Source organism: Malaclemys terrapin, chromosome 16 (genome assembly GCF_027887155.1).
Source record: "Malaclemys terrapin pileata isolate rMalTer1 chromosome 16, rMalTer1.hap1, whole genome shotgun sequence".
NCBI classification, from domain to species: Eukaryota; Metazoa; Chordata; order Testudines; family Emydidae; genus Malaclemys; species Malaclemys terrapin.
This window is the reverse complement of record NC_071520.1, coordinates 26,017,823-26,043,458: the sequence shown is the minus strand read 5'-3', so window position 1 is coordinate 26,043,458 and position 25,636 is coordinate 26,017,823. Positions and strand designations below refer to the sequence as shown.

Here is a 25,636-nt window from a genome sequence, read left to right as displayed (position 1 = left end):
TATCTCAGTATATTTGTTTTGTTGGTTTTTAAAGTGACAGCTCTTTGGGGAGACAGATTATTGGGCAGAGTACAGATGAGGGAAGGATGAACTTTGTCACAGGATTCTGCAATTTGACACATAGATATCACTACCATTCTGTGTGGTGTGCATATATGACTGGGAAGAAGTCATGTGACCATCACATTTTTACACTCTTGGTCAAACAGTGTCAGACCTAAACAACCTAATACTGCCCCTTTAAAATATATCATGCAAGTGTGCTAGTCTGAAGGTTATGCTAAAATGAGGAGAGAACTCCTGAAACCAATGAATCTTCCAACTAGAAATCCCAATTAAGTTAGAAGGATAAACAAGGGAATTGTTGGTTTTCCTATACATACAATTTATTAAACATTGTGATAGTCAAGGAATGAAATATAAACATCTGAAAAAGTATTTTTTTCATATTTAAATATTGTACAGAGTACTACTGCAAGAGCAACAGTTTCCTTCAAAGAACTGCTTTTCACACCTTTCTGAACAGTTGTGTAAATCTGAAGTATTAAGTCAACACTTAAAAGTCAGATTTCTCTTTCAGAGAACTTGCCATTGGCTAAGGATTTAAAAACATCTCTTGGAGGATAGATGGACACTGCCAGGTTGCATAGGCCTATAATGTAGGTTGTTTAAAATGAAATTAAATAATTGGTGAGCAGATTAACAAAAACCTAATGGACCAAATTCATACCTGGTATAACCAAGTAAAATTGCATTGACTTCAAGAGAGCTACATCAATTTATAACAGGTATGAATTTGGTGATTGATATATCAATCTCAACATTTTCATGAGGTTTACGAAAACACGTTATTGGGGGCATTTAAACATTTTTCTGCAGTACTGGGAACCAAAACCCAATAACATTAAATTAGCACACAACTAACCAGAAAGTGAAAATGACTACTCCATTTTTAGTTGTCGAAGATGAATGAAATACCATTTACGCTGTTGGTTGACATTTTGTAAGTAAACTAGATTTTTTTAAAACTTTCTCCCTACTAATAAGCTACTAGTTACTGGGGAAGAAAAAAAAAATCATTTTTATTTTGACAGTGCCCCTCTACAACCCCCAGATTTTTCAAGCAATCTAGCATTTACAGAAGAAATGCAATTATCTGTATGGAATTTAGCTTACTGTGACTAAATATTTTATATACAATAATGACAATTATTTCTTAAAGTAATAATGTGGAAATGCATGAGACTGGCTTCCTCTAGCCATTTATTCAAGTTATAGTTTTGATATTTAAAAAAAAAAAACAACCAACCAACCAAAAAACACACCACACAAATAGTCAGAGAAGGATTCCTTATTTGGGCATATTTTACAACCAGGCTATTTTCTCTCTTCTTTTGGTATATACACTCTTTACTCATCCACTTGGTCTTGAAAATATTCATCTAAAGTAGCAGGTTTATCTTCTTCATTTTCCTGCCGCAAAATAAACAAAGTAAATATTGGTTCCATTTTTCTCTATGGTTACATCTATTGTATGACATTTTTATTGCAACAGAAATCACAACATTCCATAAAACAGGTAACAAGGAATGCCAAGAAGCAATCTGGTTTCTACAGTCCTCTTAGATACTATAGATCCAAGGATTAGAGTGTAACAAATCTGAATCCAGGCATTCTGTATATTTAAAGAGTACTGAAGAACTGAAATTCAAAATTGAATAAGAGGGGCGGATATCTATTTCGTCAGGATTCATGAATATCTGAATAATAATAAAACTAAGTATGGCTTTGATCTGAATGTAATGTGTCTCATTAGAGTCTATATTTTAGATATTCTTCTATAGCTCGAACAAAAGGTATGGGCTTGATGCAGAAATTGTTGGGTGGGATCCTTTGGCCAGTGTCATGGAAGAAGTCAAACTAGAAGATCCCAAGAGTCACTTCTGGACTTAAAATCTATGATTCCATTAATTTTGAAACCTAGTTTGATGAGTAATGCAGCCCACAGAATGCATTTTTCAAACTTGCAGAACTATGCCAAGAGAACTTTTCCATACCCATCTATTTTCATTACAGAGGTTAAATGTCACAGTTAATTCATAAACTAAACTCTGCCCTGCTCAGTGCTGAAAATGCCGGCCAGCTCCTCTTCTGCTGCACAAATCCTTCTTGGCAGTGTCAGTGCCCATGTTTCAAAGTAACACCAACACCCTCTTAAACTCAATGAATTACATTTAATTTTTTTTTTTTATTATTTTTTTTAAACTTTACATTTTAAAAGACAAAAGTGCTTTACCTTTGGTTCTTTAAATTCTAGATCTTCCCCGTACTGAATGGCAAAGTCTATGTGCTGCAGCACAATATTTATACTTTCTTCATCAGAGTGATCATAAGGTAAAAATCGAACCATGCTGTAGTCATCAATCTGGAGGAAGGTTTTCAAAAGTATGGCTCTTAGAGGATGTGATAAATAAATAATAAAGAACACAATACTTCAAACACCAAGCATTAATCTACACCAACTCTAACAAGACAGGGACGCTAACAGATCAGTTGCTTTACCGGTGAGGAAAGCAAGATAAAAGGCCACATAGCAAACCAGTGACAGAGTCAAGATTAGAATTCCAGAGCTCCTGGCTGCCTGTCCTCTGTTCAGTTCACTACACTACACTGCTTACACATCAGGATCACTTAGATGTTATCTTGACTATATGCCTAACTTATGAGGTAGTCACTGGATGCTGGACTGAAACTGTAGGCTAAAAAATCCAATTTGTCAGCATTTACATTCATGAGTCTGAGAATTCTCTAGGGTCAGTGGTCCCCGAAGTGGGGTCCCCAGAACTTTGGGGGTTCACCATGCATTATGCGGGGGTCAGTCCCTAGAGCTAAAGCTGGAATGCACAGAAATAGCATTCTGGCACTTTTGCTGCCTGGAGGATGCCATTTTGTTCTCAATATAGCATCCTCTGCATAGTGTAACCTCCCATGCACCTTGTGAGAGAGGTCACGCTTGCAGGAGTGTTCCGGGAGCACTGGAAACGGAAGGGGTTGAAGACATTTAGTGTCGGATGCTAAAGGAGTCCTTGATGGAAAAAAGTTTGGGAACCACTGCTCTAGCTCCCAGCAATACTAGTAAATCAGTTGTATCAAAACATCATTTTTGAGAAAGATATAAATATTCTAGATACTATAAAAATAAGCATGTGCAGAAAAATTAACCCTGATACTGTAATATTTGTAAATTATCAAGGATTGAATTTCAAAAAGTATATTAGGATAAAACACCAATACATCACTTACCAATCCACATATAGCTTTAGTCAGTTTCTTGAACACTGTGCTTTTTATTATATTTGCAGAATCTTCGATCACAGAATACGTATCGGGATCTAAATACCTGAAAAAAGTATTTGTTAACATTAGAAAAACATCCATCAAGGCTTTGAATAATGCATGGTACCTTCAAATCATTGCCACCATTGCTTGTGGTTTTGTACTTTTAATTAATTAATTTTAGAAGGGAACATATTTGCAAACGCTATTTAAAAAATAGAGTTTTCTTACATGTATAAACATCATGGTTTATAAGATTATGATTTCTAGTACCAAACTCACTAAAGTTTTAATTTTTTACTTATAGTTTAAATTAATATTTAAAACATTTTTGGAGAGATTATGGGAGAAATGTAGATCTTGGTATTTGCATATAAAGAAAAGGGTCTATATTTTCACTAAAAAGAATGAGGAGTACTTGTGGCACCTTGGATACTAACAAATTTATTTGGGCATAAGCTTTCGTGGGCTAAAACCCACTTCATCTGATGCATGCAGTAGAAAATACAGTAGGAAGGTGTGTGTGTGTGTGTGTGTGTGTATATATACACACACACACACACACACACAAATACACACACACACACACACGCAGAGAACATGAAAAAACAGGTGTTGCCATACCAACTCTAACAAGACTAGTCAATTAAGGTGGGATATTATCAGCAGGAGAAAAAAAACGTTTGTAGTGATAATCAGGATGGCCCATTTCAAACAGTTGTCAAGAAGGTGTGAGTAACAGTAGGGGGAAAATTAGCATGGGGAAATAGTTTTTACTTTGTGTAATGACCCATCCACTCCCAGTCTTTATTCAAGACTAATTTAATGATTTCCAGTTCGCAAATTAATTCCAGTTCTGCAGTTTCTCGTTGGAGTCTGTATTTGGAGTTTTTGTGTTGAAGAATTGCGACTTTTAGGACTATAATTGAAATAATGAAGCAGAAGGACCTCTAATTTAGGATTTGAACTATGTAGGCAAAATCCTCTGTAAATGGATTCAGAAGGCTCTTACAGTTCTCCAAGACAATTCTCTACCCATGTGTATACATGCAGAAGATCATCTGACAAAGTTAGTTGCAAATTATCAGAGGCTACATGGTAAATGTCTCAACAATGTAACAATTCCATCTGGCTTCCTCTCCCTAGAAGTTGTCCCCAGAGATTCCATTTTCACTTTGGGAGGACATTAGATTGAATTTGTCCTGAATCTTGCCTCAAGGTGTCAAAACACAGAATACATATTTTTCAAAACTTACTTTTCAATTTCCTTTTTAGCTTTCTTGCTCAACAAATCCATTTTGGTCATGATGTTGATCTGTGGAATCTCTAACAATATCATTGCACTGAGGGCCGCTAAGACACCGGAAATAAACTGACAAAATAAGAAAAATTATTCAGTTAAATAGACACACAAATATACAGCAATAACTTAAGAGTTTTTAAAAGGTACCTAGTAATAATCACTGCAGTAAATATACTACTGCTGCATCGCAACAATGCACTACATTTCATGATACAAGGAAGCAGGTAGTGATGCTACCCTCATATAGCTATGGTGTCACAACAAAACTGTAACAAACCCACCTTCCCTAGGTCTGGAATCTTTGAAATAGATAATAAATGATGAGTGCAGTTAGTTAAATAGTTAATAAATGATGCTCAAAATGTTGTTTATTTTTAAAAGGGCAAGCTCCTTTGTAAAGCACTTTAAATACCTTCTGGCTGAACATCTTACAAGTGCAGAATGTAAGTGGTATCCTAAGGACTTGAAAAATATAGCAGACACCTTCTAGCCAGGATAAAAAGACTCTTACTCCTCTAAGCCCCACACATAAAGTGACTACAATATACTCTCTCTTTTTCTTCCCTAGGATAGATCATACTGTGTTTCTTCTTTTTCTTCTCTTTTCCTCCACCCATTAGCCCTCTTTTCCTGCTTTGTATTCTTAGCCTCCTTCCCTATACTTTGGCTACATCTACACTATAAGCTAGGGATGTGATTTCCTTGCTCACATACACATGCTCACGCTAGCTCTCATCAAGCTAGCTTGACTATGAACAGAGGCACAGGTGAAGTGTGCCAAGTTTAAACCCACCTAAAATGGGTGAGTATGTACTCAGCACGGCTCAGCCGTGTCTCCACTGCTGCTACCTGTGCTACTGAGGTTACACTCCTATTTATCCTTGCGCTAATTTGGTGAGAGCTAGCGCGAGTATGTGTACATGAGCAGGGGAATCACATCCCTACCTTGTAGCGTAGAGATAGCCTGTGTCTCTATTCCCCACCCTCACTTCCCCTCTGTTCTGTACTATACTTTTCTAATTACCCCATCTGCCTTTTCCACCCAACCCTATGCATCTCCACACAACTCACCCCTATACCCTCATTTATAGGAACTGGATATTTTACCTGAGGGGCAAAACTAGCGACAGATAGATATGAAACATAGGAGGAAACAACAGAGCAATGTCCAAGAGCATTGCCAGGTCAGAAGCCAACCCACTCCTGGGGAGTTGATTCCTATCTCAGTTTGTCCCTGGACCTCCAGAGCGTCATTTTTCCAAGTGCCAATTTTCCTCATTTTACAGGTTAAGTGAGTGACACAGGGTCACACTGCAAGCAGTATGAGATCTGGGAAAAAGACCCAGAATGCCTGACTCCCACTTCCCTCCCATCCCCTCTCTCTAACCATTAGGCCATAAACAATATTCAAGTTTACGGAAATGTAACAATGGAGCGTTCCAGATAGGTAAAAACCATTCTGATTGCTTTTGAATATAGTTATTCACTTCCCCAGATTAATTGTCCTTCTGTAAATTATAAACTTCATTGTTACAATCGATTTAAAACTAATACCTTAAAAGATTCCACCATAAACTGAGAATCAACAAGAAAAACTCCACAGACACGGAATTCCCACTGCTGCAGCTGCTCCACCAGCTGTTTCATCACTGGCAAATGAGTATAGAGTTCAATCTGACCTAGGACACATACATAATTAAGATGCAGGAATGTAAAACTAATACAGAGACAGTGCCAGTATGCTAGTTCATAATCAAATATCATTATAACAGATAGGCATGGGATATTGCTATTAAAATTAGTGAAATCTAGCACAGAATGTGTGATCTTTCTTTTTAGATAATTTTACTTGCTCTTGGATAGATTTATACAAAAATAATAAGTGACTTTTTGGCACTGAACCGTACAAAAAGATTTTATCTGCAAATTATCACTACAAGCAAAAAACATCTAAGAGTTACACATCAGATAAGAAAAAATTAGGACACCAGAGTACAGAAGTTTGTTTACCTGGGCAATCAAAGAGTATATAGTCATCCTCCACATGGCCAAGAGAATCCTCAAGCCAGTCAAAGTTTTTGGCAAAATATTCCATGCAGAATACTAAACCACCATTGGGACCAAACCTTAAGGAGTCATCTTCCATAACATCATCCACTTCAATTAATTCTCGAATGTCTAGAATAAAAGATGTTGTGTGTGTTTGTTTTTTCAACACTGGGTACATACATTCCAGAGGTAAATTCCTACAACAAATTTAATTCTCAAAACAAACACAACCAATTAAATTTGTTTCAGGTGCTATACCAGCTCCCCCATCCCCACAAGACTTTTGCCAATTTTTGTGATTTTACAGTCACAAAATCCTACTTTTTTTTTTAAAAAGCATTTTTCTTTTCCCTTTTGCCATGTGAAAAAAAACCTCAAACAAATAATAAGATTCACTCACTGAATATACCGGGGAAACAATGAAGCTGACTATTTCTAAGAAGTTTGTTAAATAGTGCTGCAGATTCAGGAAGAGTATTTTTGTAGGTCCTACTAATACTGCCTCCAAATGTCTAAAATATAAGTGTATTGCTCCTTGACTTAGGTTTTAAAAAAATAAAAAAAAAATCAGATTTAGAATCTGGAGAGTGCTGTCAATCAAACCAAAACAGCTTGGATATCCAGACAGGTTAAATTTAGGTAACTAAATTTTGAGTTCTCTTACCTTTTAATAAGACACTTCCATGTTCAAGACTGATTCATCCTGAGTAAGAATTGTTATATTCTTTACCTGTTTTCAGCAGTTCTGAGAGTACGGAAAATTAAGAGAGAGTGATCCCAAGCACAACTCACCAGCCATCAGAGGATAATTGAAGTATTCTGCTGCAGGGTCTAGGTTAACAACTTGCACAGAGCGATTTATGGCTGCACAATGCTGGACCATGGTGGAACAGTAAGTGCTCTGCAATTGAAATAGAAATCTTAGTACGCAGCTGAAAGTACCTAAAAGGTGTTGCAATTTTACAGCTGAAAGGAGAGGCAACCGTCTAACAGTCAAAGCAAGGGACTGGGAATCAGAACTCCCGGTTTCCATTCCTAACTCTGCCTGACTTGCTGCATATGTTGGAAAGTTACTTCCCCTTTATGCCTCAGTTTTCCTGACTGTGAAATGGGGCTAACACCACCTCTGTACAGGACCTTCCAATCCTCAAATGAAAGGAGTGATGCAAGTGCAATGCAAAGGGTTATTTGTAGGTTACTTAAAAGGACTATTTTCTCTGAAGAGTCACCACCTCTTTACATCATTTCAAATTGCAACAATCTCCAACAATGGCACATGGCAACTTCCACTGAATAGCTTTTAGGCTGGGGCTGCAGCTACCTGCGCCCATAAACCTTCATAACCCCTCCAGTTACCCTATGCACCCCAATATCCCCATAACCCCAATTACTCCCATACCCCTCAGTCACTCCACTCTCCTGTTGCCCCAATTACCCCCATGCCCCTCAATTACCCACATTACCCAAACCCCGTTACCCCCAAGTACCCCTACCCCCCATTACCCCAACTCCCCGTTACCCCCACACTCCCCAGTTACACCCCCAAATACCCCACCAGTACAAGGCAGGGACGGGCCGGTCTCACCTTCCCACTGCCCGCCGGGCCCATGACCAGCTGAGCGAAGCGAGGCATGGCTGCCTGCTCCGTTCCCCCAACCCAGCGCAACACAGAGACAGCGACCGAGTGGCAGGAACTGGCTCCTCCGCGATCCCGTAGCGTGGCGGACACACTCTATACACACACACGCAGTTCCTCGGATACGGAGACTCGCCGGGCTCAAGCTTCCTGTAGGGGCTGCAATCGCGCTGCTCAGCCCAGTTCGCCCCTGCTGAACGGATACCTTTGCTGGCAGAGCGGGGTAGTTTGGTGAAATAGACAAGGTCCTTACGGCTGTTGGCAGAGCCAGCTGTAGCTTCTGGGAGCTCCTGGGTCCCCGGCCTGTGCGAGACTGTACATCCCCTGACGGGGAGTCCTGAACATCTAGAGCCCAGGGCCGCCCCCGTGGGATAGAGACCAGGGGATTTCGCCAGGTTCCTCCTATCAATACATCACTAAGTGGTGCCAGGAACTGTGTTATATTAGCGGGGGGATTGGAATGTAGAGAATGGGCCAAATCCCATGGGCTGAGTCTCATTGGCTTCAGCGGGACTGCTCATGCGAGTTAGGCAAGTAGGATTTGGCTCTGAGTTTTGCCTTGCTCTGATGAGTTTCTGATACATCCTTTGGACAGCTCTCCATACAGGTCTTATATATACAGACTTGGGACCCAATCCCACAAGCCTTTACTCATCTAAGTAGTTTGTACAATGAGGCGACTTGCCTGAGTAAGGAATATTCATGTGAGTAAAGATTTATAAGATCAGCCCCCCTAAAATAGACACCTTGATTAGGAAGATCCTTATAGCCTCCTTTGTTCCCATTGACAATTCTGCTGGGAGCTGGGTCTGCCATCTACTGCCCTCCGTTTAGCTCACATGCGCACTCGCAAATCTAGTACCCCCAAGTGTTCTTATCTCAAGAAGTCTGCTGCATGGATTATACGGAGATCAGTCTTTCTTGCTGGGGACCCTGAGCATATTTAAAGAAGATGAAAAAGAAGTTCGCTTTCACTGAAACAGTAGCCTCCAGTGCATCCAAGTCCAGCTTGCACGAGCACAGCAACCAGGTGAAGTTGCCATAAGATGCTGTAGTACAGGGGGTGAGGGACCTGAGCTGCTTTGCATTTCTTGCATAGGAAGATGCTTCTGCAAAACAAAAACATAAAACAGGATTGCATATTTATTAAGAGAATTTGTTGATCTTCCACAAAGAAATTATTTCTCTTTTAATGGAGATGTCAGTGGAGCACATATAAAAAAATCTACTTATTTATTCAGTTTACATGTTAGTATGTCTGTTGTAATAAAGCACTTTAAGCAATAATCACGAATTGCTTATGCCTGTAATTGTTTAGAGAAAGGGTATATGTTATTTCTCAAAATTCCTGTAACTGACTGAATAGCCCTCATGGTATTGGGTTTTACATGAGAGCTGCAGCATTGTACATGAAAATTTAAAAAATAAATATTGTAATAAACTGGCTAAGGTGGATGTATATCCTTTGCCAGATAGAACTGGAATTGCTCAATTGTGTGTCATAGGCCCTATATTGCTCATAGCTAATGGAGATCCTGTCTTTAGCTTCATCTGCAAGGTCTTCTGCTTTTGGAGCAGCGGAATCTGGGTTCTATCCCTGCTGCTGCCAAGAAGTTTCAAATGGCCATAGTGTGCAGCATATTCACAGTTTTGGTGGCAAAGTATTTGTAACAATAGTTCATAATCAAAATTAATTAACAATATTTGGTACAAGAATTTAGAAGTTAGAAAGCGAGAGATTGTAACTGTTTTATTGAAATACAAATGGGGAAAAAAAAAAACAACCTTCAGTCCCACCAAGACTCTTTAACTTCTTTTAACTCTCTAAGCCCCAAATGAGGGAGTCGGCCCCTAGCTCAATGAGTGAACTGTGTATCTGAACCATATTGTATGTGTTTGATTTATGGACCAATCCTGAAAGCCCACTGCACTAGGAACTCCCACTGAAGTCAATGGGACTTCCTGACATAGATAGCTTGGAGGATCAGCCCCTCAGCTTATAAGCTCTATGGAGCAGGGGTCATATTTTTCTCTTGGTACAATTATTATACTTTGAGGACCAGATACTTAGCTGGTGTTAATCAGAGTTGCTCAATTGCAGTCTATAGATCTACATGGATTTACACCTGCTTACATCTGGCCCTACATGTTTATTGTACCAGGCTCATTTTCACATCTAGTGGGCAGAAGTTTCATGGTCACCAAGAATGCTATGGCTGTGACTCCCGAGGGCGTTTCTGAACTTTGGGCGAATCAGGCAAATGGAAATGGGGAAAGTAGAAAACAGCAAGCACCAGTCAATGTGACTTTTATATCTGTTCTACCTTTTATATTCTTATCAAACTACCAGGAATTAAAATGCTGTTATTTATGTTTCTGTTTCTAACATCAGCTGGGTATACTGTTACAAGGTACTAAACTGTACTGATAAGTGCTACACATTGAACAGATGATCAGCATCATTAAGGGTCAGATTGTGAACTCCTTACTGACACTGGTGAGTAGTTACTCACATAAGCAGTCCTACTGAAATCGGTGGAATTATTTGCATGAGTAACTGCTTACCAGTCACAGTAAGAGGTTCACAATCTGTTGCTAAAGTAGATCCAGGAGGATTGTGTACCCCGGGGGTACATCAACTCATCTAGATATTTGCCTAGTTTTACAACAGGCTACATAAAAAGCACTAGCTTGGGCCTTAAAATAGTGAATATTGCAAGATGAGATAAAACTGAGTTAGCAATGTTGGTTTAAATATACCAAGCAAGCTTACCTCTGTCCCTTATCCTCCCCACCCCGCGCGCCACATGCTGTACATCTCGCCCATAAAATAGAGTCAGAGATATACCTTAGTACAGTGGTTTTCAAACTTTTTTTCTGGAGACCCAGTTGAAGTAAATTGTTGATGCTCATGACCCAACGGAGCTGGGGATGAGGGGCTTGGGGTGTGGGAGGGGCTCCGGGCTGGGGCAGGAGGGGGTCAGGGGTCTGGGCTGGAGGTGCAGGCTGTGGGGTGGGGATGAGGGCTTTGGGATGCAGGAGGGGGCTCTGGGGTAGGGGATTGGGGTGCAGGCTTTCCTGCAATGGCTCCCAGTCAGTGGCGCAGCGGGGGTGCTAAGGCAGGTTTCCTGCCTGTCCTGGCACCGCGGACCGCGCTGCACCCCGGAAGTGGCCAGTAGCAGGTCTGGCTCCTAGGCGGGAGGCATGCAAGCGGCTCCACGCAGCTCTCACCTGCTTTGTGAAGTGTATTGAGACCTGTGGACAAAAAGTGCCAGAGAGGAGTTTTTGTATATTGTTTACTATGGCAACACTCTGGTTGACTTTGAAAAGTCTGAGTGGGTCAGTCTGTAGTTATCCACACTCACAAGGGAAGAGAGATCACAGGTTTGCTGATCCTGTAGGGTGCTAGATCCCACTCTTACCAAGCTGGGGGCACAGCACACATCCCTTCTCCCGCCTTGCGGTGCCAATGGACCCAGCACCGAGAGAAGCGCCCCCTGCTGACTCTCTCTGGTATCAACAACTGTCTCCCCTCCAGGCGCCGAACCTAAAGAATGCACCTTAGCTTCCTAGCACACACCCCCCTCTCTCTCAGTTCACTCTACGGCGGCCCGAGTAGCTCAGCACCTTCCCATAGCGAGCGTCTCATCCTCACGTCGTCCCCTCCAAAACCAGGCTCCTCCCTTCCCTAACGTCACTCAGAGCGAAGCTCGGCTGCTCCTCCCCCTCGAGCTCTCGCGATAAGGCGGCGGCGCTCCGGGACGTTCTCGCGGTGCTGGTCGGGAAGCTGCATGTGCTGTTGGGGTCGGAGGCAGCAGCAGGAGGAGCCGCCCCCTCCCCCCGAGACTGCGGCGTGAGGGGCCAGCCGGGTAATGAGCCCTGCGAGGCGCGGGGGCTCCCCGCGGGGACCCTTCCCCCAGCCTGCTCCGCACCTCTTCCCACCCCGCCCAATATCCGGCACCCCCCAGTCCGCCTGACCCCCCCCCGGCACCCTTCGCCGTCAGACACCCCTCACTCCCTCTGAACCCCCCCGGCACCCCCCCATCAGACACCCCTCACTCCCTCTGAACCCCCCCGGCACCCCCCCATCAGACACCCCTCACTCCCTCTGAACCCCCCCGGCACCCCTCCCATCAGACACCCCTCACTCCCTCTGAACCCCCCCGGCACCCCCCCATCAGACACCCCTCCCTCCCTCTGACCCCCCCCCGGCATCCCCCCATCAGACACCCCTCACTCCCTCTGAACCCCCCCGGCACCCCCCCATCAGACACCCCTCACTCCCTCTGAACCCCCCCGGCACCCCCCCATCAGACACCCCTCACTCCCTCTGAACCCCCCCGGCAGCCCCCCATCAGACACCCCTCACTCCCTCTGACCCCCCCGGCACCCCTCCCCATCAGATACCCCTCACTCCCTCTGACCCCCCCCCCCGGCACCCTTCGCCGTCAGACACCCCTCACCTCTCTGCCCCCGCCCCGGCATCCCCCCATCAGACACCCCTCACTCCCTCTGAACCCCCCCCCGGCACCCCTCCCCATCAGACACCCCTCCCTCCCTCTGACCCCCCCCGGCACCCCTCCCCATCAGACACCCCTCACTCCCTCTGACCCCCCCCCCCGGCACCCTTCGCCGTCAGACACCCCTCACCTCTCTGCCCCCGCCCCGGCACCCCTCCCCATCAGACACCCCTCACTCCCTCTGAACCCCCCCGGCACCCCCCCATCAGACACCCCTCACTCCCTCTGACCCCCCCGGCACCCCTCCCCATCAGACACCCCTCACTCCCTCTGGCCCCCCCCCCGGCACCCCTCCCCATCAGACACCCCTCCCTCCCTCTGACCCCGCCCCCCGGCACCCTTCGCCGTCAGACACCCCTCACCTCTCTGCCCCCGCCCCGGCACCCCTCCCCATCAGACACCCCTCACTCCCTCTGACCCCCCCCGGCACCCCTCCCCATCAGACACCCCTCACTCCCTCTGACCCCCCCCCGGCACCCCTCCCCATCAGACACCCCTCACTCCCTCTGACCCCCCCCGGCACCCCTTCCCATCAGACACCCCTCACTCCCTCTGAACCCCCCCGGCATCCCCCCATCAGACACCCCTCCCTCCCTCTGACCCCCCCCAGCACCCCTCCCCATCAGACACCCCTCCCTCCCTCTGACCCCGCCCCCCGGCACCCTTCGCCGTCAGACACCCCTCACCTCTCTGCCCCCGCCCCGGCACCCCTCCCCATCAGACACCCCTCACTCCCTCTGACCCCCCCCCGGCACCCCTCCCCATCAGACACCCCTCACTCCCTCTGACCCCCCCCCGGCACCCCTCCCCATCAGACACCCCTCACTCCCTCTGACCCCCCCGGCACCCCTCCCCATCAGACACCCCTCACTCCCTCTGACCCCCCCCCGGCACCCCTCCCCATCAGACACCCCTCACTCCCTCTGACCCCCCCCGGCACCCCTCCCCATCAGACACCCCTCACTCCCTCTGACCCCCCCCCGGCACCCCTCCCCATCAGACACCCCTCACTCCCTCTGACCCCCCCCGGCACCCTTCGCCGTCAGACACCCCTCACCTCCCTGACCCCCCCCGGCACCCCTCCCCATCAGACACCCCTCACTCCCTCTGACCCCCCCGGCACCCTTCGCCGTCAGACACCCCTCACTCCCTCTGACCCCCCCGGCACCCCTCCCCATCAGACACCCCTCACTCCCTCTGACCCCCCCCCGGCACCCCTCCCCATCAGACACCCCTCACTCCCTCTGACCCCCCCCCGGCACCCCTCCCCATCAGACACCCCTCACTCCCTCTGACCCCCCCGGCACCCCTCCTCATCAGACACCCCTCACTCCCTCTGACCCCCCCCCGGCACCCCTCCCCATCAGACACCCCTCACTCCCTCTGAACCCCCCCGGCACCCCCCCATCAGACACCCCTCACTCCCTCTGACCCCCCCCGGCACCCCTCCCCATCAGACACCCCTCACTCCCTCTGACCCCCCCCGGCACCCCTCCCCATCAGACACCCCTCACTCCCTCTGACCCCCCCCGGCACCCCCCCATCAGACACCCCTCCCTCCCTCTGACCCCCCCCGGCACCCCTCCCCATCAGACACCCCTCACTCCCTCTGACCCCCCCCGGCACCCCTCCCCATCAGACACCCCTCACTCCCTCTGACCCCCCCCGGCACCCCTCCCCATCAGACACCCCTCACTCCCTCTGACCCCCCCCGGCACCCCTCCCCATCAGACACCCCTCACTCCCTCTGACCCCCCCGGCACCCCTCCCCATCAGATACCCCTCACTCCCTCTGACCCCCCCCCCGGCACCCTTCGCCGTCAGACACCCCTCACCTCCCTGACCCCCCCCCCGGCACCCCTCCCCATCAGACACCCCTCACTCCCTCTGACCCCCCCCGGCACCCTTCGCCGTCAGACACCCCTCACTCCCTCTGACCCCCCCGGCACCCCTCCCCATCAGACACCCCTCACTCCCTCTGACCCCCCCCCGGCACCCCTCCCCATCAGACACCCCTCACTCCCTCTGACCCCCCCCCCGGCACCCCTCCCCATCAGACACCCCTCACTCCCTCTGACCCCCCCGGCACCCCTCCTCATCAGACACCCCTCACCTCTCTGACCCCCCCCGGCACCCCTCCCCATCAGACACCCCTCACCTCTCTGACCCCCCCCCCGGCACCCCTCCCCATCAGACACCCCTCACTCCCTCTGACCCCCCCCGGCACCCCTCCCCATCAGACACCCCTCACCTCTCTGACCCCCCCCCCCCGGCACCCCTCCCCATCAGACACCCCTCACCTCTCTGACCCCCCCCCAGCACCCTTTGCCATCAGACACCCTTCACTCCGTCTGACCCGCCCCCCGGCACCCTTTGCCATCAGACACCCCTCACTCCCTCTGACCCCCCCCCCCAGCACCCCTCCCCATCAGACACCCCTCACTCACCGGCACCCCTCCCCTTCAGATACCCCTCAGCACCTTGACTCTCTCACCCCGCCCCGGCACTCCTCCCCTTCAGATGCCTCTGATCACCCCCCAGCACCTCTGCCCCTTCAGATGCTCCTCACCCCCTACCCCTTTCCCATCTTGTCTCTGTATAAACTCCTCCCACCACCACTTTCCACTCCACTCCCCCATCCATCTCATCCTGTCTGCTTAGGGTGACCAGATAGCAAGTGTGAAAAATTGGGACAGGGTGGGGGGTAATAGTCACCTATTTAAGACAAAGCCCCGAATATCAGGACTGTCCCTATAAAATCAGGACATCTGGTCACTATGTCTGTTCCATCCTCCCTGGCATGTCCCACATTTCAATCAACACGCCCAGGCCCCACATTGTTTTCCACTGCCCCCCTCACCCATATGCTCTCAATTCCTGGACACTTCATGTTTCCTACAAGCACCCCAACGTTTGTCCCAATCCCTCTAATGCTGATTATAACCACTTCATCTCTTGATGTACCTACAGTCCCCTCAACGCACCCACCATTCATCTCGACTGTCACGGCACAACACCCCACTCTCACTTCACCCCACCCCAGTCTGCATGTTTCACTTCCACACCCCTCCTTTATGTGCTATGTATCTATGCCCCTCCTTATATCTCATCCTCTGTGCACCCACAACCTCATGACCATCTCCCCATATGTTCCTGTTGTTTCTTGTTCCTTTCCACTCTTTCCTGTTGCTCCCCCCGCATCCTTGTAGCTACATGAGCTTTAATCTCTGAGCCTCTGGGAGTCCTGTAAAATGGGCACATTAGGGAAGATGACTTACTCTTCATCCTCCTATATTTCAGAAATTTAAAACAAAAACATAACTACACATTCTTTCCTCTTGTGGCCTGCAGGCTTGTGAGATGGCAACCGATACAGCTGAGTCCACAGTCCCTGACTACAAAGGAGACCTAAGGAGCAACGCCAGGTCAGATGCAGACTATCCCCTCCGGGTCCTCTACTGTGGAGGCAAGTGCTGAGGAGGCACTTACATATGATGCCTCTGGTGCTGTATGAATGATAATAGCTCAGTGCAGGTGGCGATACAGACATCCACTTCCAGCCATAAGTCTCTGCTTGCAGAACTGGGGGAAGGGTCTGCTTTTTGCAATCTGCCGTCTCTTCTCTGTAATGCTTCGTGCTACAGATATCTGTGTTTTTACTCTTAACCTAGCATTGGTAGTCAAAGTACTGTCACATGGTGTGTACCTAGAGCATTTGTGACAGTACTTTGAATTTGTGGTGGATTAAACAGGATTTCTCAATTGGCATGTCTGGTTATGGCTTCCTGCACAAGAAGAACGAGTTGCTCTCTTAAATTAATGGGTATCACACTTGGACTGTAAACACTTGTCGACTGAGACACTTTCTGTACAGAGTAAAGTGCCTATCGCAAAGCAGCTCTGATCCTGATTGGGGCCTCTCGGTATTACTGTAATACTAGTAATAAAGCTAGAACTAAGGGAAGGAAATTCTCTGTACAGTTGGGTCTGCCTGCTTTATCCACTGTTGCATGAGATCAGAGTCAAATATTATGGCCAGATTTAAAAAGGGACTGAATAATTTTGAGTTATTCAATATATATGTATATCTATTTATCGTCTAGTTGGCTAGGTGTATTATGGGGCTCTATCCTTCTTCTTGGATATTGGCTTCTCTCTGGGGCAGCAAAATTAAATAGATGATCCAGTAATCTCCTGTGGCAAATATCATCTGCCTCAAGGAGAAGTTGTGTCTCCTTACTTTGCCTGAAAGATCTGGGCACCCTCTGCTCTTTCTTCTCCCTAGCCATAGAGATTACTCTCATGCGCAGCCTTGATTCTAATGCATAGTGTCTGAACAAATGACTAGTAAGAGAAAACTGAAACTCTGGTCGACCTCAATAAAATAACATCATTTTTGCGGCAAGGGCTTGGTGGTTATTTCACTGGCCTTTCATCCTCTGGATCCTGGGTTTAAATGATTTAGTTCTGTAGCACTATAGATGTGTTTATGACTTGACAGGAAAAAGCCCTGTTGAGGTGTTTCCATTTCAAGTAAATCTAAATGATTTCTAAATCTTGACTTTGGTCATTTTTATCATTTTATGTTACAGCCTCATAATATACACCTCTACCCTGATATAACGCTGTCCTCGGGAGCCAAAAAATCTTACCGCGTTATAGGTGAAACTGCGTTGTATCGAACTTGCTTTGATCCGCCGGAGCGCGCAACCCCGGAGCGCTGCTTTACCGCGTTATATCCGAATTTGTGTTCTATTGGGTTGCGTTATATCGGAGTAGAGGTGTAGCTATAAGATTTTATATGTAAAGTATCAGATATTAAAGGCTATTAAAATTTGTAGTTGAGACACCAACTGTTTGACTGCAGTAGCTTCAAGAGATCCAGCCTCACAATTCTTGATTCTGTATTATACAGACAGCGATGTTATTACTTATGAGTATAAAGAGTGCATATGAAGAAACTGCATGGTGTGTATTCTTGAAAACTGTGTATTATGATGGACTCGAGGGGCAAATACCCACTGGATCACTTTGTCCATCCCTCTTGCTAGGGCAGGTTTGGTCTCAACAATGCATTGAGGTCTACCTTTCCTGAAGCTTGAATTTAGAGCCTTCAGACTGAGACAAATGCATTGTCTTAGTGTAAAATAGGTGCAGAATTATAGAATATAGATTGTATATTCACAGTGGCATCTTCATTTTGTTATTCCTGCATGTCCAGTACTAGGACTGTAGGTAGGCAGCATGATTCAGTAGTAAAGGAAGGTAACCACTAGAATGTAATGGATAGGGGAAAGTGATAGAATATTTTAGAGAGCTGATAAGACAGGGTATATGTTCTCTTGTTTTTAGTATGTGATTTAGTAGATAAATTTAGCAGAGAGGTACAACATTTTGGTACCTTTTCAGAACTCAGGCTGGGTGCTGAGTTGCTAGCAGAGCAGTGTGGTTAATAGATGTCAATGTAATGGCATAAAGTCACCCAAAAGATTAAAATGACAAAAGGATTGTTCTTGATATGAAATATTAATGGGTGGGGAATTAAATTGCTTAATAATCTCCTTCTTTTCCTTCCCCAGTCTGTTCATTGCCAATAGAGGTGAGTTCATTTCACATTTGGATTTATTCTCCCCTCCCGCAACCTAGTCCTCCATGTACCGACTATGGGGATTCTCGCTGCCCTTCTCCGCCTGCTATACTTCAACCCTTAAAGTTCTATGCTGCAGCCACTATCTGGCTGAAGAAGAATGTGCAGAGCTCCCTTGGAACCAGTCAGTGTTGATCTAGGAGACACCATTGAGCTATACAAGACGACTTTCCTCCAGCCTCCTGAGTAGCAAACGGACCACCTTCATAGTTTGTCTTGCCCAGCCCCTGTTGGTCCTAGGAATCGAATGTGTCTCCTGTAAGGTGGTGCAGAGCACAGTCACTAATCAATTAGGCTGAACCTATGTTACTTGCTTCTGCTTTTTTCTCTGCACCCTGTCCTAACTTCTCCACAAATCCTGCTTATGCACCAGCTCCATTTCACTCCACAATCCAGACCTAAAATTTTACTGCCAGCTAATGAATGAAATCAACTGAAGTGCATGTCCCCAAGCAAAATGAAGAAATAGCTTGTATTTTACCTTGCTGCTAATTTGTCCAGTAATCAGACTCTCACTGTGTATTAGTAGTATATTTTGTAATTTCTCAGATAACAATTTATATGTGGCCTTTCCCCCTAGTACTGTGAATACATGCCTGATGTGACTAAATGCAGACAATGGTTAGAGAAGAATTTTCCAAATGAATTTGCAAAACTTACTGTAGGTAAGAATCTTTCTGTATTTTTCCAGTTGATCAGGGCTTGTGACCTAAAGACTGAGGGTTGCATGTGTAAACAAAACAAAACCAAACCCTGCATCCTGTGAGAAGTATATATTACGGTACACTGCTGAAATTGAACATTCTACTTCTGTCCATGCTCTGATCTATGTAATTGTACTGTAATAATCTTTACCTCCCCACTATTTCATTCATCTCCCTTCTCTGGTTATGTCAAGTCTAAAATTTAGATTAAGCTGCCTAAGGGAGATATTATGTCATCTTATAGCTTCTGTGAAGGCCTTGTATACTTTTGGGTGCTGTAAAATAATAGCTGGACAACATGTGAGAATATGCTATATTCTGTCAAATAATGTGTAACATGACATATACAGCTTCCTCCCAGGGCTACACAGAAATTTTCTATTGCACCCAGTCATCTGTTCATTTAAGATTACATCTAGAATTGCTATTAACTGGACTGGTGAGTTAGTTCAAAGTTAAACTACCCATAGGTGGAAAAGTAATAAACCCTATCTATTGGGATTCTAAACAGGAAGTATTACTGGTGAAAATAAATGTTTAGAGTGGAAATGTGTATTTGGAACACTAATGACAATGTTGATACTAATCTCTCTCTCTCTCCTAAAAACTATTATATGGAGAGGTTTCTTTGGAATGGTGAATGATGTAGCCTGAGGCTAAGGTTTCTTAATGTTTGATGTCTTATTTGTGCAAATGTGGTGATATAATGCCATACACATAACAAATGTCTGCAGATGGTATACTGCAATGATAGAATAGGCATTAAAGTAACATTTTACTAAGCCTGAGAATTGCCTTGCAGATGCAATATGTCAGATGTGGGAGTCCTACTTATTAAACTTTTTTTTTTTTTTTTTTAATATAATAAGAAAATTCACCAAAACAGGAAACTGGATTTGGAGAAGGTCAAGGAACAGCAGGAGAAGAGGAAGAGAAGAAAAAGCAAAAGAGAGGCAAGGTCTAAATAGTTGATTGTGGTATTAATCTAGCCCATAAACTTAGAACCTATCTTACATATGCAGTTTGTGGAATCTTTGTCTACTTTGGGATCCTATTTCAACCAGCTGAAATGCACTCTAGCACAACTTCTCAACTTTTTGGGTCATTTTATAAAACTAATTTATTAACTGTTGAGGTAACGGTGCACAAAACAAATCCTGTACATGAATACAGTATTCCTGCAAATTGGTGCAGATATATGTTGCACAGTGCTGAGAATGTTAGGCAGCCTGGCAAAAGAGTCAAGGTAGTAACAATACCAAATGAATATAAAAGATGCAAGTTGTATTTTCGGGTCATTGCTACGTCATCCAAAGGGCCCAGTCAACACTGGGGCTCCCTTGTGTTGGTGCTGTACAAAGATGTACGTGGCTGACAGTCTCTGGCTCAAATAACTTGGTCTAAAAGCTCCATGTGTCTGCGTGAGATAAAAGGGCTTCAGTAAAGCTGAAAAACCAGGAAAATTTGTAGTCATGCATTAGACTGCAGGGTGGACTAAATCCAGTGTAAGTACTATGATAGTGAAAATGTTATCTGCTTATAACTGTACCAAAGGTTTGCTGTAAATGCTGCATTTTTATACAGAAATTAACTCTCTCTAATTGGCTAGGTGTGTGTGTGTATATAGTACACAAAACTATTTTAACACTGAGTACTGAAGTCCATTTCCTGCATCTGTAATGTTTTAACCCTTCTCAGACTTAATGTCCTTTTGGTCAATACTGTCGTAAGTAGGAATAAGAAATAAAAATTAATGTTACAGTCTTAGCTGACCGTGTATTGATGTTTCTTGTAATACTGTACCTTTATGGCATGATTAAGACAACTGAGATATGTTATATTATCAATATAGCTACAACAACACTGCAATGTTGTACCTATATTGATAATATAACATATTATGCAACATATGTAATGTTTATTATAATTGTTGTATGGGAATGTATATAGGTTTACAAATGGAGGTAAGGGTGACGACAACTTTTTCAAAATTACTAAGTGAAAAAAATTGGCATTTCAGGTCCTTATTTTTCTGAAGTGCAAGCACAGTATATGAAATGGTTACTTAGATACTGATTTGATTTTTGTCCTGTCTCAAAGGTGGAAGGGGTCAGATAAAACAGAAAAAGAAGACTGTACCACAGAAAGTTACGATAGCTAAAATTCCTAGAGCAAAGAAGAAATATGTCACAAGAGTGTGTGGCCTTGCAACTTTTGGTGAGTTTGCAAAGTGAACACTTCATTATTCTAACTGCATTTGCTTTTGACCATTGAGTTATATTAACTCAACATTTTTGTTGATTCATATTAGCAGGAAAAAGTTCAGCAACAAACTTGTTTTGAGTCACTTTCTCCTACTATTTCTCTGTGCTCCTGTCTCTGCTTCTCCAGACCTCTCTCCTTAAAAATCAACTTCAAGCAATCTTTTTTTTTTTTTCTTTATCAATAATTCCCTCTGTCCCCTGACATGGCCACTACCTGTCTTATCTAACAGACTGTAAATGTATCAAGTGTCATGTTCATTTATGATATATAAATGATTTTAATTGATGTAAAGAACTACTAAATCTTATATCCTTTCTCTGGTTACAACCAAGGTCCAGTTTCAAACTCTTAGTAGAATAAAAGATATTGTCAACAGCCCTCATTCAATATTTTCCCTTTTAATTATTTTATATTTTACCTTTTTGTTCCCTTTCTGCTTGAAATGCTATTTTCTAAGGTCCTTATTTCCACTGATTTTGTTTTAAAAGTAAGCAAAGACACAGCAAGGGAAGTTATACCTGTCTATGTCAATCTCAATATCAGTATGCATTTAAGTCAAACAGTCTTTGCTCTATTGTGTATTTTGACTTTTTTAAAGTAACAGTGTATTTACATAAAAGCAATTTGCTCTCTGTCAATACATATTTGAATAAGCTTCTGAAAACAAATTATTTGAATGGATTTCCACACAAATTCTTGGGATTAAAAATGCTCAAGTGAATCTCCTAATAATACAATCCGTAATCAATGAAATAGACAGTTAAAGCTAGAGTATCAACCAGAGCAGCCTCAGTTCACTCATTTACTATCCAAACATCTTAACACCCACACTGAACTTCCTTTTATTTCCCACATTCCTCTAAAGAGGCAAGCTTTAACCTTGGCTTTAACATACAGGGCCGGCTCCAGGCACCAGCCGAGCAAGCTGGTGCTTGGGGCGGCAGCTTGTAGGAGGCAGCATTCCACCCAATCCTAGGGCGGCACGGCCGCTTTTTGTTGTTGTTGTTCCGCTCCGGCCGCCCTGTAGGGGGCAGCGGCATGGAGGACAGGAGCGCCCTGCAGCAAGCCCGGCAGGGCAGCCCGCGTCCTTCCCTCCCAGCCAACCGGAGTGGCGTGGAACCCTCCTGGCAGGGGGCACGGCGGGAGGGGCCGCATGGCAGTGCCCTGCTGAAGCCCTAGCCACCCCCCTTCTCTCTCCCCCGCTAGCCGGGGCACATCTGCAGGGCACAGAGTCCCCCTTCACCCTGGCTCCGGCCGCGCTGCAGGTGTTTTTGCTTTTTTTAGCTTAATTTCCCTGAGGTCACAGTTAAACTTTTGTGTGTGATTTATTTGAATTGCATATGTGTGTTAGAGGAAACCCAAATTTCAGGAAAACAGTATCAACCTTCAAAAAGGGAGCATTTTTAATTTTGTTTCTGCTGCAGAAGTCATTTACTCACCTCTAACCAGAATTATTTGAGATGGGCTCTGCACATTCCCACTTTTGGGATGCCCCAACCATGCAGCGCTGCACCATTGGTTCACCCCAAGAGTGGGAACTTGTAGAGACAACTTAGAGAAGAAATATTAGAGAAACTCTGAAGAGTTATGCCAAATTCAGAGAATAAATGTTCCTGAAATATGTTGCACACTTACGGATCTGGTTTAACTAGAAACCTTGGCACAACCTTAACTATGATGAAACTAGTTGCTACTGATATCTTCCTAATTAAAGCCAGGTTTAAATATTGGGTGTTTAAGCTAGAGAAGACATTATGATATTGACTGTCTTTATTCTATACATTTCTTCTATGTAAACAGAAATTGATCTGAAGGAAGCACAAAGGTTTTTTGCTCAGAAATTCTCTTGCGGTGCCTCAGTAACAGGAGAAGATGAAATCATAATTCAGGGGGACTTTACAGATGACATTATTGATGTAATCCAGGAGAAGTGGCCTGAGGTAAATGTAAAAGTGACTTATTTTTAGCACATCATGGTCATAAAATTACTAGTTAAGTCATGAGGCTGTAGCCCATGCTCTTGTGATATGATTCTGAAAAAAAATTTCATTTCCACCCTGGCCACAGGTAGAAATGTAAGATACAAACTAAGAGGGCCAGTGGTTTACCTTGATATGTCCACTCCTAAACAGTACCTAATCCTTCATAAGAACATGACACCCAAATATCCCCTCATCTTTCAAAAACTACTTAATTATCTGCTGCTAAGTGCTTGGATACTATAGTGATGAAGGCCACAAATAGCTGGATAGATATAAACATCTCCATGATTTCTTCCACACTGTTCCTTGTGTGTGGAATGTCTCCCCAACTGATCAAGTTCCTTCTCAACCATATGTCTGTTGCTACCTATGAGAAACTAGCTAATGTTTAAGTAGTTGGACTGAGATTCAGATGGTTCAGAAGTGGTTTGGGTTTTATTGATGTAATTATAAAAAGACATTTTTATTGGCTTGTATCTGTCTCTCTCTCCTGCCCTTGTACATTTGTTGGTGCCCATTATGCAATGGATTCTGTGACTGGGGGCTCTACATGGACCCAGAGATCCATTCATGTAAAATTCATCACAGGGTGAGAACCTTGAATGGGAAGCTCTTCAGAGAGTAACTGTTTCTGTAAAGAACCTAGCACAGCAGGGCATAGTGAGGAATGCACACATTTTCCCCCCACTTAAAGTAATATCTGTTTATTATAGGTGGATGATGACAGCATTGAAGATCTCGGAGAAGTGAAGAAGTGATTTTGAAAGACTGCCTTTATTTAATTACATGGTTATAGTTGACAGAGCCAAAGCGAGGCTTCTGAATGCATTTACTCTGCAGTAAAACTGTAGGGTGTCCTTATCCATGGCATTTTCACCATTCTATATAGGCTGCTTGGTTTGTTTTTGTTGTGACTTTTGCCAAAGTTCAACTGGGGGTTCTATCATGCTCATGCATGAAGGTAGGGATTTAATTAAATAAAGTTATTGTTCCTCACTGACTGAGGTTATTTCTTTACAGCTATTTTTATTTTTGTAACAGAATTTAAAGAGTTTTTTAAGACCTGATTCAGTAAAAATTAGGGCTGTCAAGTGATTCAATTAATTGCACTGTTAAACAATAATAGAATACCATGTATTTAAATATGTTTGAATGTTTTCTACATTTTCAAATATATTGATTTCAATTACAACACAATACAAAGTGTACAGTGCTCACTTTATTTTTGATTACAAATATTTTCACTGTAAAACACAAAATAAATAGTATTTTTCAGTTTATGTAATACAAGTACTGTTATACAATCTCTTTATCATGAAAGTTGAACTTACAAATGTAGAACTATGTACAAAAAAAACCTGCATTCAAAAATAAAATGTAAAACTTTAGAGCTTATAAGTCCACTCAGTCCTACTTCTTGTTCAGCCAATCGCTAAGACAAACAAGTTTGTTTACATTTGCAGGAGATAATGCTGCCCGCTTTTTGTTCACAATGTCACCTGGAAGTGAGAACAGGTGTTCTCATGGCACTGTTGTAACCGGCGTCGCAAGATGTGCTAAAGATTCACGTCCCTTTATGCTTCAACCACCATTCTAGAGGACATGCATCCATCCTGATGACGGGTTCTGCTTGATAACAATCCAAAGCAGAGCAGACTGACGTGTGTTCATTTTCATCATCTGAGTCAGATGCCATCAGTAGAAGGTTGATTTTCTCTTTTGGTGGTTTGGGTTCTGTAGTTTCCACATTGGAGTGTTGCTCTTTTAAGACTGCTGAAAGCATGCTCCACACCTCATCCCTCTCAGATTTTGGAAGGCACTTCAGATTCTTAAACCATAGATTGAGTTCTATAGCTATCTTTAGAAATCTCACATTGGTACCTTCTTTGCATTTTGTCAAATCTGCAGTGACAGTGTTCGTAAATCAAACAACATGTGCTGGGTCGTCATCTGAGACTGCTATAACATGAATTATATGGCAGAATGCAGGTAAAACAGAGCAGGGGACATACAATTCTCCCCCAAGGAGTTCAGTCACAAAATTTATTAACGCATTATTTTTTTAACAAGTGTCATCAGCATGGAAGCATGTCCTCTGGAACATTGGCCGAAGCATGAAGGGGCATACAAATGTTTAGCATATCTGGGAGGTAAATACCTTGCAATGCTGGCTACAAAAATCCCATGTGAATGC

The 25,636-nt window shown here is 44.3% G+C and overlaps 2 protein-coding genes across 2 annotated transcripts; one reads left to right on the top strand and one right to left on the bottom strand.

Moving 5' to 3' along the window:
• Positions 1–449: 449 nt before the first annotated feature.
• On the bottom strand, positions 450–9,408 carry GPN3 (GPN-loop GTPase 3). The gene is made up of 8 exons (XM_054006710.1): positions 8,274–9,408; positions 7,481–7,589; positions 6,650–6,817; positions 6,194–6,318; positions 4,593–4,708; positions 3,304–3,400; positions 2,297–2,425; positions 450–1,473 (listed from the first exon to the last, which is right to left on the bottom strand). The coding sequence occupies exons 1-8, from the start codon at positions 8,319–8,321 to the stop codon at positions 1,411–1,413; spliced, it is 855 nt and encodes a 284-aa protein (XP_053862685.1). The 5' UTR covers positions 8,322–9,408; the 3' UTR covers positions 450–1,410.
• A 2,656-nt stretch (positions 9,409–12,064) lies between these two features.
• DENR (density regulated re-initiation and release factor) lies at positions 12,065–24,442 on the top strand. The gene is made up of 8 exons (XM_054006624.1): positions 12,065–12,193; positions 16,196–16,310; positions 18,424–18,443; positions 19,072–19,156; positions 20,065–20,148; positions 21,296–21,412; positions 23,261–23,400; positions 24,156–24,442. Exons 2-8 carry the CDS (start codon positions 16,205–16,207, stop codon positions 24,198–24,200), a joined length of 597 nt encoding a protein of 198 aa, XP_053862599.1. The 5' UTR covers positions 12,065–12,193; positions 16,196–16,204; the 3' UTR covers positions 24,201–24,442.
• The last annotated feature ends 1,194 nt before the right edge of the window (positions 24,443–25,636 follow it).